Source organism: Eucyclogobius newberryi, unplaced genomic scaffold (assembly GCF_026437365.1).
Source record: "Eucyclogobius newberryi isolate DKJ021-1_F unplaced genomic scaffold, fEucNew1.0.hap1 SCAF_6, whole genome shotgun sequence".
NCBI lineage: Eukaryota > Metazoa > Chordata > Actinopteri > Gobiiformes > Gobiidae > Eucyclogobius > Eucyclogobius newberryi.
The window spans coordinates 39,079,817-39,093,249 of NW_027316278.1; the positions used below are offsets into that span (position 1 = coordinate 39,079,817).

At 51.3% G+C, this 13,433-nt stretch overlaps 1 protein-coding gene across 4 annotated transcripts in view; it reads right to left on the minus strand.

Annotated features, from left to right (window-relative positions):
• Nucleotides 1–13,433, minus strand: part of LOC140346978 (tight junction protein 2-like) — a 146,772-nt gene that overhangs the window by 2,405 nt on the left and 130,934 nt on the right. For 3 of the 4 annotated variants that reach the window (XM_072433278.1, XM_072433275.1, XM_072433277.1), the window contains exons 19-22: nt 10,486–10,704; nt 4,471–4,578; nt 3,595–3,939; nt 3,357–3,442 (exon numbers count right to left, since the gene is read on the minus strand). In XM_072433278.1, the coding sequence (XP_072289379.1) occupies nt 3,357–3,442; nt 3,595–3,939; nt 4,471–4,578; nt 10,486–10,704 (758 nt within the window). The remainder of the gene's footprint in view (nt 1–3,356; nt 3,443–3,594; nt 3,940–4,470; nt 4,579–10,485; nt 10,705–13,433) is intronic. The other variant, XM_072433276.1, reaches the window with a different exon arrangement.

Here is a 13,433-nt window from a genome sequence, read left to right on the forward strand (position 1 = left end):
GAGGGCATATAGGGGGCATATAGTGGGCATATAGGGGGCATATAGAGGGCATATAGAGGGCATATAGGGGGCATATAGAGGGCATATAGGGGGCATATAGAGGGCATATAGAGGGCATATAGAGGGCATATAGGGGGCATATAGAGGGCATATAGAGGGCATATAGGGGGCATATAGGGGGCACATTAGGGGGCATATAGAGGGCATATAGAGGGCATATAGTGGTCATATAGGGGGCATATAGAGGGCATATAGGGGGCATATAGAAGGCATATAGGGGGCATATAGTGGGCATATAGGGGGCATATAGAGGGCATATAGGGGGCATATAGAGGGCATATAGAGGGCATATAGAGGGCATATAAAGGGCATATAGGGGGCATATAGAGGGCATATAGTGGGCATATAGGGGGCATATAGTGGGCATATAGGGGGCATATAGAGGGCATATAGTGGGCATATAGGGGGCATATAGTGGGCATATAGGGGGCATATAGAGGGCATATAGGGGGCATATAGAGGGCATATAGAAGGCATATAGGGGGCATATAGAGGGCATATAGAGGGCATATAGGGGGCATATAGTGGGCATATAGTGGGCATATAGGGGGCATATAGGGGGCATATAGAGGGCATATAGGGGGCATATAGTGGGCATATAGGGGGCATATAGTGGGCATATAGGGGGCATATAGAGGGCATATAGGGGGCATATAGAGGGCATATAGTGGGCATATAGTGGGCATATAGGGGGCATATAGGGGGCATATAGAGGGCATATAGGGGGCATATAGTGGGCATATAGGGGGCATATAGTGGGCATATAGGGGGCATATAGTGGGCATATAGGGGGCATATAGAGGGTATATAGAGGGTATATAGAGGGCATATAGGGGGCATATAGAGGGCATATAGGGGGCATATAGAGGGCATATAGGGGGCATATAGTGGGCATATAGGGGGCATATAGAGGGCATATAGGGGGCATATAGAGGGCATATAGGGGGCATATAGGGGGCATTTGGAGGGCATATAGTGGGCATATAGTGGGCATATAGAGGGCATATAGTGGGCATATAGGGGGCATATAGAGGGCATATAGGGGGCATATAGAGGGCATATAGTGGGCATATAGGGGGCATATAGAGGGCATATAGAGGGCATATAGGGGGCATATAGAGGGCATATAGAGGGCATATAGGGGGCATATAGAGGGCATATAGGGGGCATATAGAGGGCATATAGGGGGCATATAGGGGGCATATAGAGGGCATATAGGGGGCATATAGTGGGCATATAGGGGGCATATAGAGGGCATATAGAGGGCATATAGGGGGCATATAGAGGGCATATAGGGGGCATATAGAGGGCATATAGAGGGCATATAGAGGGCATATAGGGGGCATATAGAGGGCATATAGAGGGCATATAGGGGGCATATAGGGGGCACATTAGGGGGCATATAGAGGGCATATAGAGGGCATATAGTGGTCATATAGGGGGCATATAGAGGGCATATAGGGGGCATATAGAAGGCATATAGGGGGCATATAGTGGGCATATAGGGGGCATATAGAGGGCATATAGGGGGCATATAGAGGGCATATAGAGGGCATATAGAGGGCATATAAAGGGCATATAGGGGGCATATAGAGGGCATATAGTGGGCATATAGGGGGCATATAGTGGGCATATAGGGGGCATATAGAGGGCATATAGTGGGCATATAGGGGGCATATAGTGGGCATATAGGGGGCATATAGAGGGCATATAGGGGGCATATAGAGGGCATATAGAAGGCATATAGGGGGCATATAGAGGGCATATAGAGGGCATTTAGGGGGCATATAGTGGGCATATAGTGGGCATATAGGGGGCATATAGGGGGCATATAGAGGGCATATAGGGGGCATATAGTGGGCATATAGGGGGCATATAGTGGGCATATAGGGGGCATATAGAGGGCATATAGGGGGCATATAGAGGGCATATAGTGGGCATATAGGGGGCATATAGAGGGCATATAGAGGGCATATAGGGGGCATATAGAGGGCATATAGAGGGCATATAGGGGGCATATAGAGGGCATATAGTGGGCATATAGAGGGCATATAGAGGGCATATAGGGGGCATATAGAGGGCATATAGAGGGCATTTGGGGGCATATAGAGGGCATATAGAGGGCATATAGTGGTCATATAGGGGGCATATAGAGGGCATATAGGGGGCATATAGAGGGCATATAGGGGGCATATAGTGGGCATATAGGGGGCATATAGAGGGCATATAGGGGGCATATAGAGGGCATATAGGGGGCATATAGAGGGCATATAGAGGGCATATAGAGGGCATATAAAGGGCATATAGGGGGCATATAGAGGGCATATAGGGGGCATATAGTGGGCATATAGGGGGCATATAGTGGGCATATAGGGGGCATATAGGGGGCATATAGAGGGCATATAGAAGGCATATAGGGGGCATATAGAGGGCATATAGTGGGCATATAGGGGGCATATAGAGGGCATATAGGGGGCATATAGTGGGCATATAGGGGGCATATAGTGGGCATATAGGGGGCATATAGAGGGCATATAGGGGGCATATAGAGGGCATATAGAAGGCATATAGGGGGCATATAGAGGGCATATAGTGGGCATATAGGGGGCATATAGAGGGCATATAGAAGGCATATAGGGGGCATATAGAGGGCATATAGTGGGCATATAGAGGGCATATAGTGGGCATATAGAGGGCATATAGTGGTCATATACAGGGCATATAGTGGGCATATAGTGGGCATATAGGGCGCATATAGTGGGCATATAGGGGGCATATAGTGGGAATACAGGGCATATAGAGGGCATATAGGGGGCATATAGAGGGCATATAGGGGGCATATAGAGGGCATATAGAGGGCATATAGGGGGCATATAGAGGGCATATAGAGGGCATATAGTGGGCATATAGAGGGTATATAGGGGGCATATAGAGGGCATATAGAGGGCATATAGTGGGCATATAGAGGGTATATAGAGGGCATATAGAGGGTATATAGAGGGTATATAGGGGGCATATAGAGGGCATATAGGGGGCATATAGTGGGCATATAGAGGGTATATAGGGGGCATATAGTGGGCATATAGGGGGCATATAGAGGGCATATAGGGGGCATATAGGGGGCATATAGTGGGCATATAGAGGGTATATAGGGGGCATATAGTGGGCATATAAAGGGCATATAGTGGGCATATAAAGGGCATATAGGGAGCATATAGGGGGCATATAGAGGGCATATAGGGGGTTGTATACAGTTTACCCTGAGTTGTTCTGGTTACACTGGGCTGGGGACCTACCCGATGGGCTGAGGGCGGCACTGCTCCAGTTTGGCGGTCTTCAGAGGAACAGCGTAGATGTCAGGGTGTTTCTGAGCAATCTCCTGCTGCAAAATGACAATAACTGAAGTTACTTTCCACAAGCAAGAGTGTTTGTGACTTAAATCAGTATTTGTTTTGAACCGTAAGCACTGTGCCACCTTTAAATACTATTCAAATACCACTTGACGTGGAACATGAGTGTTGTACTGCTGTACACCTGAGCCTTGTGCGCCTCCTGCAGCTGCAGCAGCCTCTGAGCATGCGCCATGTGCTCCATCTTCTCAAAGGCCCTGATCTTTCCATGGAAGGACCTGGTGGAGGGGTCCACATCAGAGACATCCTCCTCCGGCCCCTCTAGCGCAGCAGGGAGCGTGTCTGTGGGCGGGGCTGGGTAAGGGGCTACATGGGAGCTGAAGAGTGGTCCAGGGGGCAGCGGGGGCGGAGGTCCGTACGAGGTGTGCATCTGAGGCTCAGCGCTGCTGGACGGGCTGCTGCTGGACGGTGAGTCGTAGCTGGGGGGAGGGGGGTGGTGCTTGAAGGGCCGTCCTGAGAGCAGTGCCACCTGGAAAGCCAAGGCAAGTTTATCTGTCGAGAACGATTTGCACATAAATCCATTGAAAGTAATTTTAAGACATTATCTGGAGATCATTGATAATGGGATGAACAAAGGTTCTGATGGAATGTCCCTATGACCCAAGTCAGCACAAATGAGGCTAACAACACTCTACAACCATCAGCTGTCTCATGACAAAGCAAAGGAGAATTTATAGAGACATATTTTCACATTTAAACACTGTAATTTAAGTCTTTTCATGTCTATTTTACAGCTGCTATAATTATACTTCCTCATTACCTCTGGGCACCAGCAGGAGGCTGCACCAGGCCCTCTCTCATGGGGGGCTCACAAACGCTACACCAGGCTTTCTCTCATGGGGGGCTCACAGAGGCTGCACCAGGCCCTCTCTCATGGGGGGGCTCACAGAGGCTGCACCAGGCCCTCTCTCATGGGGGGGCTCACAGAGGCTGCACCAGGCCCTCTCTCATGGGGGGGCTCACAGAGGCTGCACCAGGCCCTCTCTCATGGGGGGCTCACCTTGCCATCCGGGGAGAACACTGGAGGACTGGGGGCTCTGGTCAGGAGCTCTCCACTGCACATTTTCTTCAAGCGGAAGCGGATCTCTGGACTGTACCTGCGCAGGATCTGCACACAACATGTGACATTATGAACACAATTCTTTGGAAGCATTTATTCAATTTCAACCTTGAGCCTTTGATTCTCAAAGAAAAGAATGACAATATATAAACAGAATTATCTGAAAAGAGGAAAACGTGTTTCACATTGAATCACCCATATATGTACATATATGTATATATACAAATGTAAAATATGTATTAATGTACATTTAGACAAAATAAAGCCACAATAAATGGAGTTCTGCATTTAAATCTTCTGCTGACCCGATCAGTAAGGCACACACCTGGTTACAGCACATACCTGGTTACCGCACACACCTGGTTACCGCACACACCTGTTTACCGCACACACCTGGTTACCGCACACACCTGGTTACAGCACACACCTGGTTACCGCACACACCTGGTTACCGCACACACGTGGTTACAGCACACACCTGGTTACCGCACACACCTGGTTACCGCACACACCTGGTTACCGCACACACCTGGTTACCGCACACACCTGGTTACAGCACACACCTGGTTACCGCACACACCTGGTTACAGCACACACCTGGTTACCGCACACACCTGGTTACCGCACACACCTGGTTACAGCACACACCTGGTTACCGCACACACCTGGTTACCGCACACACCTGGTTACAGCACACACCTGGTTACCGCACACACCTGGTTACCGCACACACCTGGTTACAGCACACACCTGGTTACCGCACACACCTGGTTACCGCACACACCTGGTTCTATTTCATCCCTACTGACCGCCAGAGGGCGGTGCTGAAGCACTGAATGTTCCCTTCGCACAGGCGCAGTTCGAGTAGTTATACCAAATGAGTCACACCTGTGACCCTGGATGGCGCCCCGGGGGTGATATATTCCATCACCCATCACTCCGTTTTCTTTTTCTTCTCGCATGCGGTTCGTATTGCATTGTAACGAACTTGACTTTTCAGTCGCTAGAAGTCCTACAAGTCCTACTAGTTGGAGCTGCGGAGTTTTAGTGGCTCAGTCGATAGCCCCATGCAGAATGTCCTGCGTAAAGCCCTGGGGCTTCTTCAGGTGGAGATTGCGCAGCCTGAGGCGGGGACGTGCTCCTTTTGTCGAGCCGCCGTCCACGGAGTGTCTTGAAGAGATGCATGCCTGCTGGAAAGATCCGAGCGCTTTTTCAAGGCTCTCATCAGACGGACGGGTTTTGGCCACTCTGCATAATTGATCGGCAGCCGGTCTGGATCGCATGCCTGCTGTTGAACCCGCCAATGCATCTCTCATTGTCTCCTCTGAGGAGGCCTTACGCCAGGACGTTAGATGTCCTCGGTCCCAATGTCGGGTGACTGATGACTTGGTGACCAAGGCATATAATTCTGGTGCGCGGGCTGGTCGCTTAGGCAATTCACTGGCTCACGTGATGCCTCCTCCTTGAACCGACACCTTAACGTGGTGGAGGGGTTTGAGCGCCCGAATGATCCCGGGAGCTATGTTGTCGGGGGCTTCAAGCCCCTGGTAGGGTCTCCCAAGGCAAACAGGTTCTAGGTGACGGGTCAGACAAAGATCGGTTCAGAAGCCCCCTATGATGAGTAAAAGAACAAGGCCGTTTACGTCGCCCGGATCGGCGTCACCGGGGCCCCATCCTGGAGCCAGGCCTGGGATGGGTGCTCGATGGCGAGCGCCTGGTGGCCGGGTCTTACCCGACGGGGCCCGGCCGGGCACAGCCCGAAGGAGCGACGTGGGGCCGCCCTCCCGTGGGCCCACCACCCGCAGGAGGATCCATAAGGGGCCGGTGCAGAGATCTGGGCGGCAGTTGACGGCAGGGGCCTCGGCGACCAGATCTCCAGACACAGAGACTAACTCTGGGGACATGGAATGTCACCTCGCTGGGGGGGAAAGAGCCTGAGCTTGTGCGGGAGGTTGAGCGATACCGACTAGATATAGTCGGCCTCACCTCCACGCACAGTTTGGGCACTGGAACCCATCTCCTCGAGAGGGGCTGGACGCTCCACTTCTCTGGTGTTGCCCGCGGGGAGAGGCGGCGGGCTGGTGTGGGCTTGCTTATAGCCCCTCAGCTCAGCCGCCACGTGTTGGAGTTTACCCCAGTGAACGAGAGGGTCGCGTCCCTCCGCCTTCGGGTGGGGGACAGGTCTCTCACTGTTGTGGCGGCCTACGGGCAGAACAGCAGTGCAGAGTACCCGGCCTTCTTGGTGTCCTTGGGAGGAGTACTGGACAGTGCACCGACCGGGGACTCCGTTGTTCTACTGGGGGACTTCAACGCCCACGTGGGCAATGACAGTGACACCTGGGGAGGGGTGATCGGGAAGAACGGCTTCCCCGATCTGAACCCGAGCGGTGTTCAGTTATTGGACTTCTGTGCTAGCCACGGTTTGTCCATAACGAACACCATGTTCAAGCACAAGGGTGTTCATCAGTGCACTTGGCACCAGGACACCCTAGGCCGGAGGTCAATGATCGACTTTGTTGTCGTGTCATCTGACCTCCGGCCGCGTGTCTTGGACACTCGGGTGAAGAGAGGGGCAGAGTTGTCAACCGATCACCACCTGGTGGTGAGTTGGATCCGCTGGCGGAGGAGGAAGCCGGACAGACTTGGCAGACCCAAACGCATTGTGAGGGTCTGTTGGGAACGTCTAGTGGAGCCCTCTGTCAGTGGGGTATTCAACTCGCACCTCCGGGAGAGCTTCTCTTCGCAAGGTCTCCGGTGCCTGTCATGGCGGCAACCCCCGAACCCGGTGGTGGACACCGGAAGTAAGGGATGCCGTCAGACTGAAGAAGGAGGCCTATCAGGCCACTCTGGCTTGTGGGTCTCCGGAGGTCATCGACAGGTGTCGGCAGGCCAAGCGAGCCGCGGCTCGTGCTGTCGCAGAGGAAAAAACCCGGGCCTGGGAGGAGTTCGGGGAGGCCATGGAGGAGGACTATCGGTCGGCATCAAAGAAATTCTGGCAAACCGTCCGGCGCCTCAGGAGGGGGAAGCAGTGCCTCACCAACACCGTTTACGGTGTGGGTGGAGACCTGCTGACCTCAACTGGGGATGTCATCGGACGGTGGAAGGAATACTTTGAGGACCTCCTTAATCCCTCAGTCACGTCTTCCGAAGAGGAAGTAGAGACCGGGGACTCGGAGGCTGGCTCATCCATCACCCAAGCTGAAGTCACTGAGGTTGTTCGCAAACTCCTCGGTGGCAGGGCTCCGGGGGTGGATGAGATCCGCCCTGAGTACCTAAAGTATCTGGATGTTGTAGGACTGTCTTGGTTGACACGTCTCTGCAACATCGCGTGGCGGTCGGGGCCCGTGCCTCTGGACTGGCAGACCGGGGTGGTGGTCCCTCTGTTCAAGAAGGGGGACCGGAGGGTGTGTTCCAACTACAGAAGGATCACACTCCTCAGCCTCCCGGGTAAGGTCTATTCCAAGGTACTGGAGAGGAGAATCCGACCGATAGTCGAACCTTGGATTCAGGAGGAGCAGAGTGGTTTTCGTCCCGGTCGTGGAACACTGGACCAGCTCTATACCCTCCATCGGGTGCTTGAGGGTTCATGGGAGTTTGCCCAACCAGTCCACATGTGCTTTGGGATCTGGAGAAGGCTTTCGACCGTGTCCCTCGGGGTGTCCTTTGGGGGGTGCTCCGGGAGTACGAGGTCCGGGGGCCTTTGCTCAGGTCTGTCCGGTCCCTGTATGACCGGAGCAGGAGCTGTGTTCGCATTGCCGGCAGTAAGTCAGACCTGTTCCCAGTGCATGTTGGACTCCGCCAGGGCTGCCCTTTGTCACCGGTTCTGTTCATAATTTTTATGGACAGAATTTCTGGGCGCAGTCAGGGGTCGGAGGGTGTCCGGTTTGGGGACCACAGGATTCCATCTCTGCTGTTTGCAGACAATGTTGTCCTGATGGCTCCATCAAACCCGGACCTGCAACATGCACTGGGACGGTTTGCAGCCGAGTGTGAAGCGGCTGGGATGAGAATCAGCACCTCCAAATCCGAGGCCATGGTTCTCGACCGGAAAAAGGTGGCTTGCCCTCTTCAGGTGGGTGGGGTGTCCTTGCCCCAAGTGGAGGAGTTCAAGTATCTCGGGGTCTTGTTTACGAGTGATGAAGGATGGAGCGTGAGATCGACAGGCGGATCGGTGCAGCGGCTGCAGTGATGCAGTCGCTGCATCGACTGTTGTGGTAAAGAGGGAGCTGAGTCGAAAGGCAAAGCTCTCTATTTACCGGTCACTCTACGTTCTGACCTCACCTATGGTCATGAGCTTTGGGTAGTGACCAAAAGAACAAGATCGCGGATACAAGCGGTCGAAATGAGTTTCCTCCGCCGTGTGGCTGGGCGCTCCCTTAGAGATAAGGTGAGGAGCTCGGCCACACGGGGGGCACACGGGGAGTAGAGCCGCTGCTCCTCCACGTCGAGAGGAGCCAGCTAAGGTGGCTCGGGCATCTGTTCCGTATGCCTCCTGGGCGCCTCCCTCTGGAGGTGTTTCAGGCATGTCCCACCGGGAAGAGGCCCCGGGGAAGACCCAGGACACGCTGGAGGGACTATGTCTCTCGGCTGGCCTGGGAACGCCTCGGGATCCCCCTGGAGGAGTTAGAGGAAGTGTCTGGGGAGAAGGAAGTCTGGGAGTCCCTGCTCAGACTGCTGCCCCCGCGACCCGGCCCCGGATAAGCGGCAGAAAATGGATGGATGGATGGACGTGATGCAGGCGCTCTCTTCCTCCCTTCAAGGGGGTGATGCCGCTGATACTGCTGCAAATATTATATATATATTATGTTTGTGACACAGCGCTACAGGCTTTTGTACTTATGACGAGGGAACTTGGCAGAGACAAAGAGTTATGTCTTTCCTTGTTCAAGCCCGTCGGCAGAATTGGCTTGCTCAGTCTCCCCTCACTGAGGCGTGCCACAAGACCCTCCGCAGTGTGACCGTGCAGCCCGGAAAGTTGCTTGGCTCCGCTTAATTTTTTTTACGGGAGCTCGTAGATTATGGCCTTCAGTCGCTCCACGCGCTCCAATATGGGACTTGTCAGTGGTTTTAGATTACCTCTGCCAACCTCCATTTGAACCCTTGGCACAAGCGGACATTAAATAGATGTCTGGGAAGACTGCATACTTGTTGGCCATGGTCTCTGCGAAAAGAGTTAGTGAGTTACATGCCCTTTCGGTCAGTACCACATGTCTCAAATGGAGCCCGGATGACTCAGGTGTCCTCATGACCTTATGGCCGAATCCGACGTTTCTGCCCAAGGTGTTGTACCGCGCTCATTGCAACCGGCCTTACATATGTAACTATGGTTCTATGAATCCCAGATGACCGCCAGAGGCGCTCTGTCACTCCGAATCCTTGCGGTTTCGAGAGAAGATTCTGAGAACTGAGTGATGGATGACGGGGGAATATATGACCTCCGGGGCGCCATCCAGAGTCACAGGTGGGTGGTTACCGCACACACCTGGTTATCGCACACACCTGGTCAGCGCACACAACTGGTCAGCCCACACAACTGGTCGGGGCACACACCTCGTTACTGCACACAACTGGTCGGGGCACACACCTGGTTACTGCAACCACCTGGTTACCGCACACACCTGGTTACCGCACACACCTGGTTACCGCACACACTCTGGTCAGCACACACACCTGATCAGCACACACCTGGTCAGCACGCACCTGGTCAGCGCACACACCTGGTCGGGGCACACACCTGGTCGGGGCACACACCTGGTTACCACACACACCTGGTCGGGGCACACACCTGGTCGGGGCACACACCTGGTTACCACACACACCTGGTCGGGGCACACACCTGGTCGGGGCACACACCTGGTTACCGCACACACCTGGTTACCGCACACGCCTGGTTACCGCACACACCTGGTTACCGCACACACCTGGTTACAGCACACACCTGGTAACCACACACACCTGTTCAGCAGACACAGGCTCGGAGGAGCGGCTGATGGCGGACACCAGCATGGCGTCTGTTTCCAGGTCATTGTCTGTGTAGACTCCGCCCTCGTCAGCCGTGTCGTCCAGGTCGGAGGTCAGGCGGCTGTCCATGCTCGGATAGTCAGCCGACATGGCCGACAGGAAGGACAGGCGCTCCACATCTGCGCTCTCCAGCTCATTCTCTACTGCCTCCAGCTAGAAGAGACACATGGTGGATCTTGGGTGCATAGGAAAGTAGGAAGGACAGACGGAGCGCACGAAAACAAGAGAGAGAGAACAGAGCCGAGCTGTAGAGGTCACACCAACACTCTTACTACAAAACATCTCAACAGGCCTAAAACAGGAGCTAAAGGAAAGTGTGTTGTGTCAAAGCTGGTCTGTTGTAGGGACAAACAAAAGTATTCTAGTTTGTTTGATCAGATAAGTGTGCAACATAACTATATGTATAATATAGTAGTCGTAAAATATAGCTGCAAGCGGCAATGATCGGCCCTTGCCTGCGCCGCGCTCCACAACAAAAGAGAAGGGGGCGCTGATGCGCTCCAATGTTTCTCCTTTTATTGCACCTACTGCCAAATCCATGGTCCAATCGCACCTTCTCCCCTCCTTTGCTTTACAAATAGGGGAATAATTGTGAACTGAAAATTTCAAAATTTGGGGCAAAGTTTGCAGCTGCTCCACACAAACACCGTAATATTTGTCCAAACAATGTAAATCTATTTTTCTGCCCCACTCCTCAAGATCATTTTCACCAAATTTGACCTTGAAAGACCCAGGAAGAAGTTTGTAAAAGTATGAAGGGTTAACTACCTGCCAATTTTCCCATAGACGGCAAAATGTCACATCATTGTATGATAAAAAAAATTCTAAAAATGCTCTGAAAAAGTGCGGCTGCGCTACACTGCGACTGCAGTACTTGTACAAAGAACTTCAGTTTTTTTATTTCAGTTCATAAAAGGGTTAACCACTTGCAGATGACATGTGGTAATTCTCCCATAGAGATAACATAGAGGTTTTCTGACCTTGCTACGGCTATACAGTGAGAACTATTAGTCATGGACTTTTTTAAGTTAAAAGAAATACAATTCCCCTTAACATCCGCCTATTTCGCCCAGTGCACAATAGTTGGACAAACCCAAATGGCATTTGTTATTAAAAGAAGCTCTTACAGCCCAAATGCTACTGTGATGCATCATTAGGATCATTAGGAAGCTTAGTCAACACTTCACTGGGTCAAAAATGTTGCATTTCTTAACCGCTCTCAGAGTAGTGATTAAAGAAAGAGGCGTGAGGCTTGGTGGATCTGGTGTGGGCGCGGTGAGGCGTCGAGATGCAGCCATGACTCTCTGTTTATCACTAAAGCTATGGAACTTCAGTAGAACCGGTCTTGGATGCTGGTTCTATTTCCTCTGGTTATGGTTCTTGAGGCCGTTCACTCATACAGTCAGGAGATGTACCTGGTTTGTCAATTGTGCCATTTTTTGCTTGTAATGTAGAGCCCGTGTCCTTTTGATCAGAGATCTCAGTCTCCGCTCATTCTCTCACGATTGCAATTCTTAGATTTCGAATCAGGCATTTCCGCCAGGGCTGCATCTATGTGTCCATCGCCTTTGTAATCTTTATCACCCGCAAAGCTGCCATAATTGCTGAGTCTATCTCGTGCCTGGATTGCTCCGATTAAGCGGGAGGCCCCGCCGCCGCCGCCTGTGCTGGAGGGCGAAGAGCCCAGGGCTGGCGCTGATGCGGGACCTGCTAGTTCAGTTGGAGCATTGCTAACCCGTTTCTCTGTGCCATTTTTGTTGTTGTTGTTCTTCGGTTTCATGTTCAAGAAATAAGTGTCCAGGCTCATTATATATCAAGTCTCCCCAGGTGAACTCCTAATAAAGATGGATACTTCAACCGCAACAACAAGCAATTCTAACTTATGAAGCCTAAATAAAAGGATTGTCTTGTCTTGTCTTGTCTGTTTTTAATGATTGTCTGTCGTACACTGAACGGCCGCTAAAGAGCCAAAGGAAAGTGACTTTCTCAAAGTCCCAAGCGCCTCCCTCGAGCGTTACCATGGAGCTCATCTCACTAATACATTATATAGTGCTTAAAAGAGCTACAATGAGGGGCCAATAGGCATACATTTATATCATATTTATATTGTTTAATCAATTTGTGGCAATTATAATGTATTCTTAAATGAATATGCTGTATTAAAAAGGCAGGAACGTTAATGTTTCCTTTCTTTTTGCTGATAATCGTGAATAAACGTACTATCGTGATATTTCTCCTCATGATAATTGTTACTCTAATATTAATATCGTCACATCCCTCGTCAAGAGTAAGAGAAAGACCCTTTTTATTTGCTGATGGCTCTTTGTGGTGTGATATGGCCCTGCAAACCTACTAGAGAAAGTGTTGAAGTGTTTTAAAGAATGCCTCTCTGTGATTGGAGGATATAACCAAACCCAATTAAGATGGCGAGATTAAGTGTTGTCATAATCCTAAACGAATGTTAAGTGTTTCATGCATAATGAAAGTGTTTTTGTTTGTGTTTTTGTTTGTTTTTGTGTCTTCTCTGGGTTTATTCTTGGTCTCGACACTCGGCGGTCGTGAATACCTCGCCTCTTATCAAACTACAGAAAAGAACTGATGTTTCCTCACGTGTGAACAGACTTAAAAACGTACTGAACACAATTATATTTCAGATTTTACTAAACATTTTGCCTATTTGTCCCCAGTTTGACCATTTTTGTAAAGGTTATAATTGTACTTCCTGGTTGGACAAGGGCAGCAAATATGACATAATAATATTATATAATTATAATAGTTATGTTGTAAGGGGTGTGGTCGTGTTGTAAGGGGTGTGGTCATGTTGTAAGGGGTGTGGTCATGTTGTAAGGGGTGTGGTCGTGTTGTAAGGGGTGTGGTCGTGT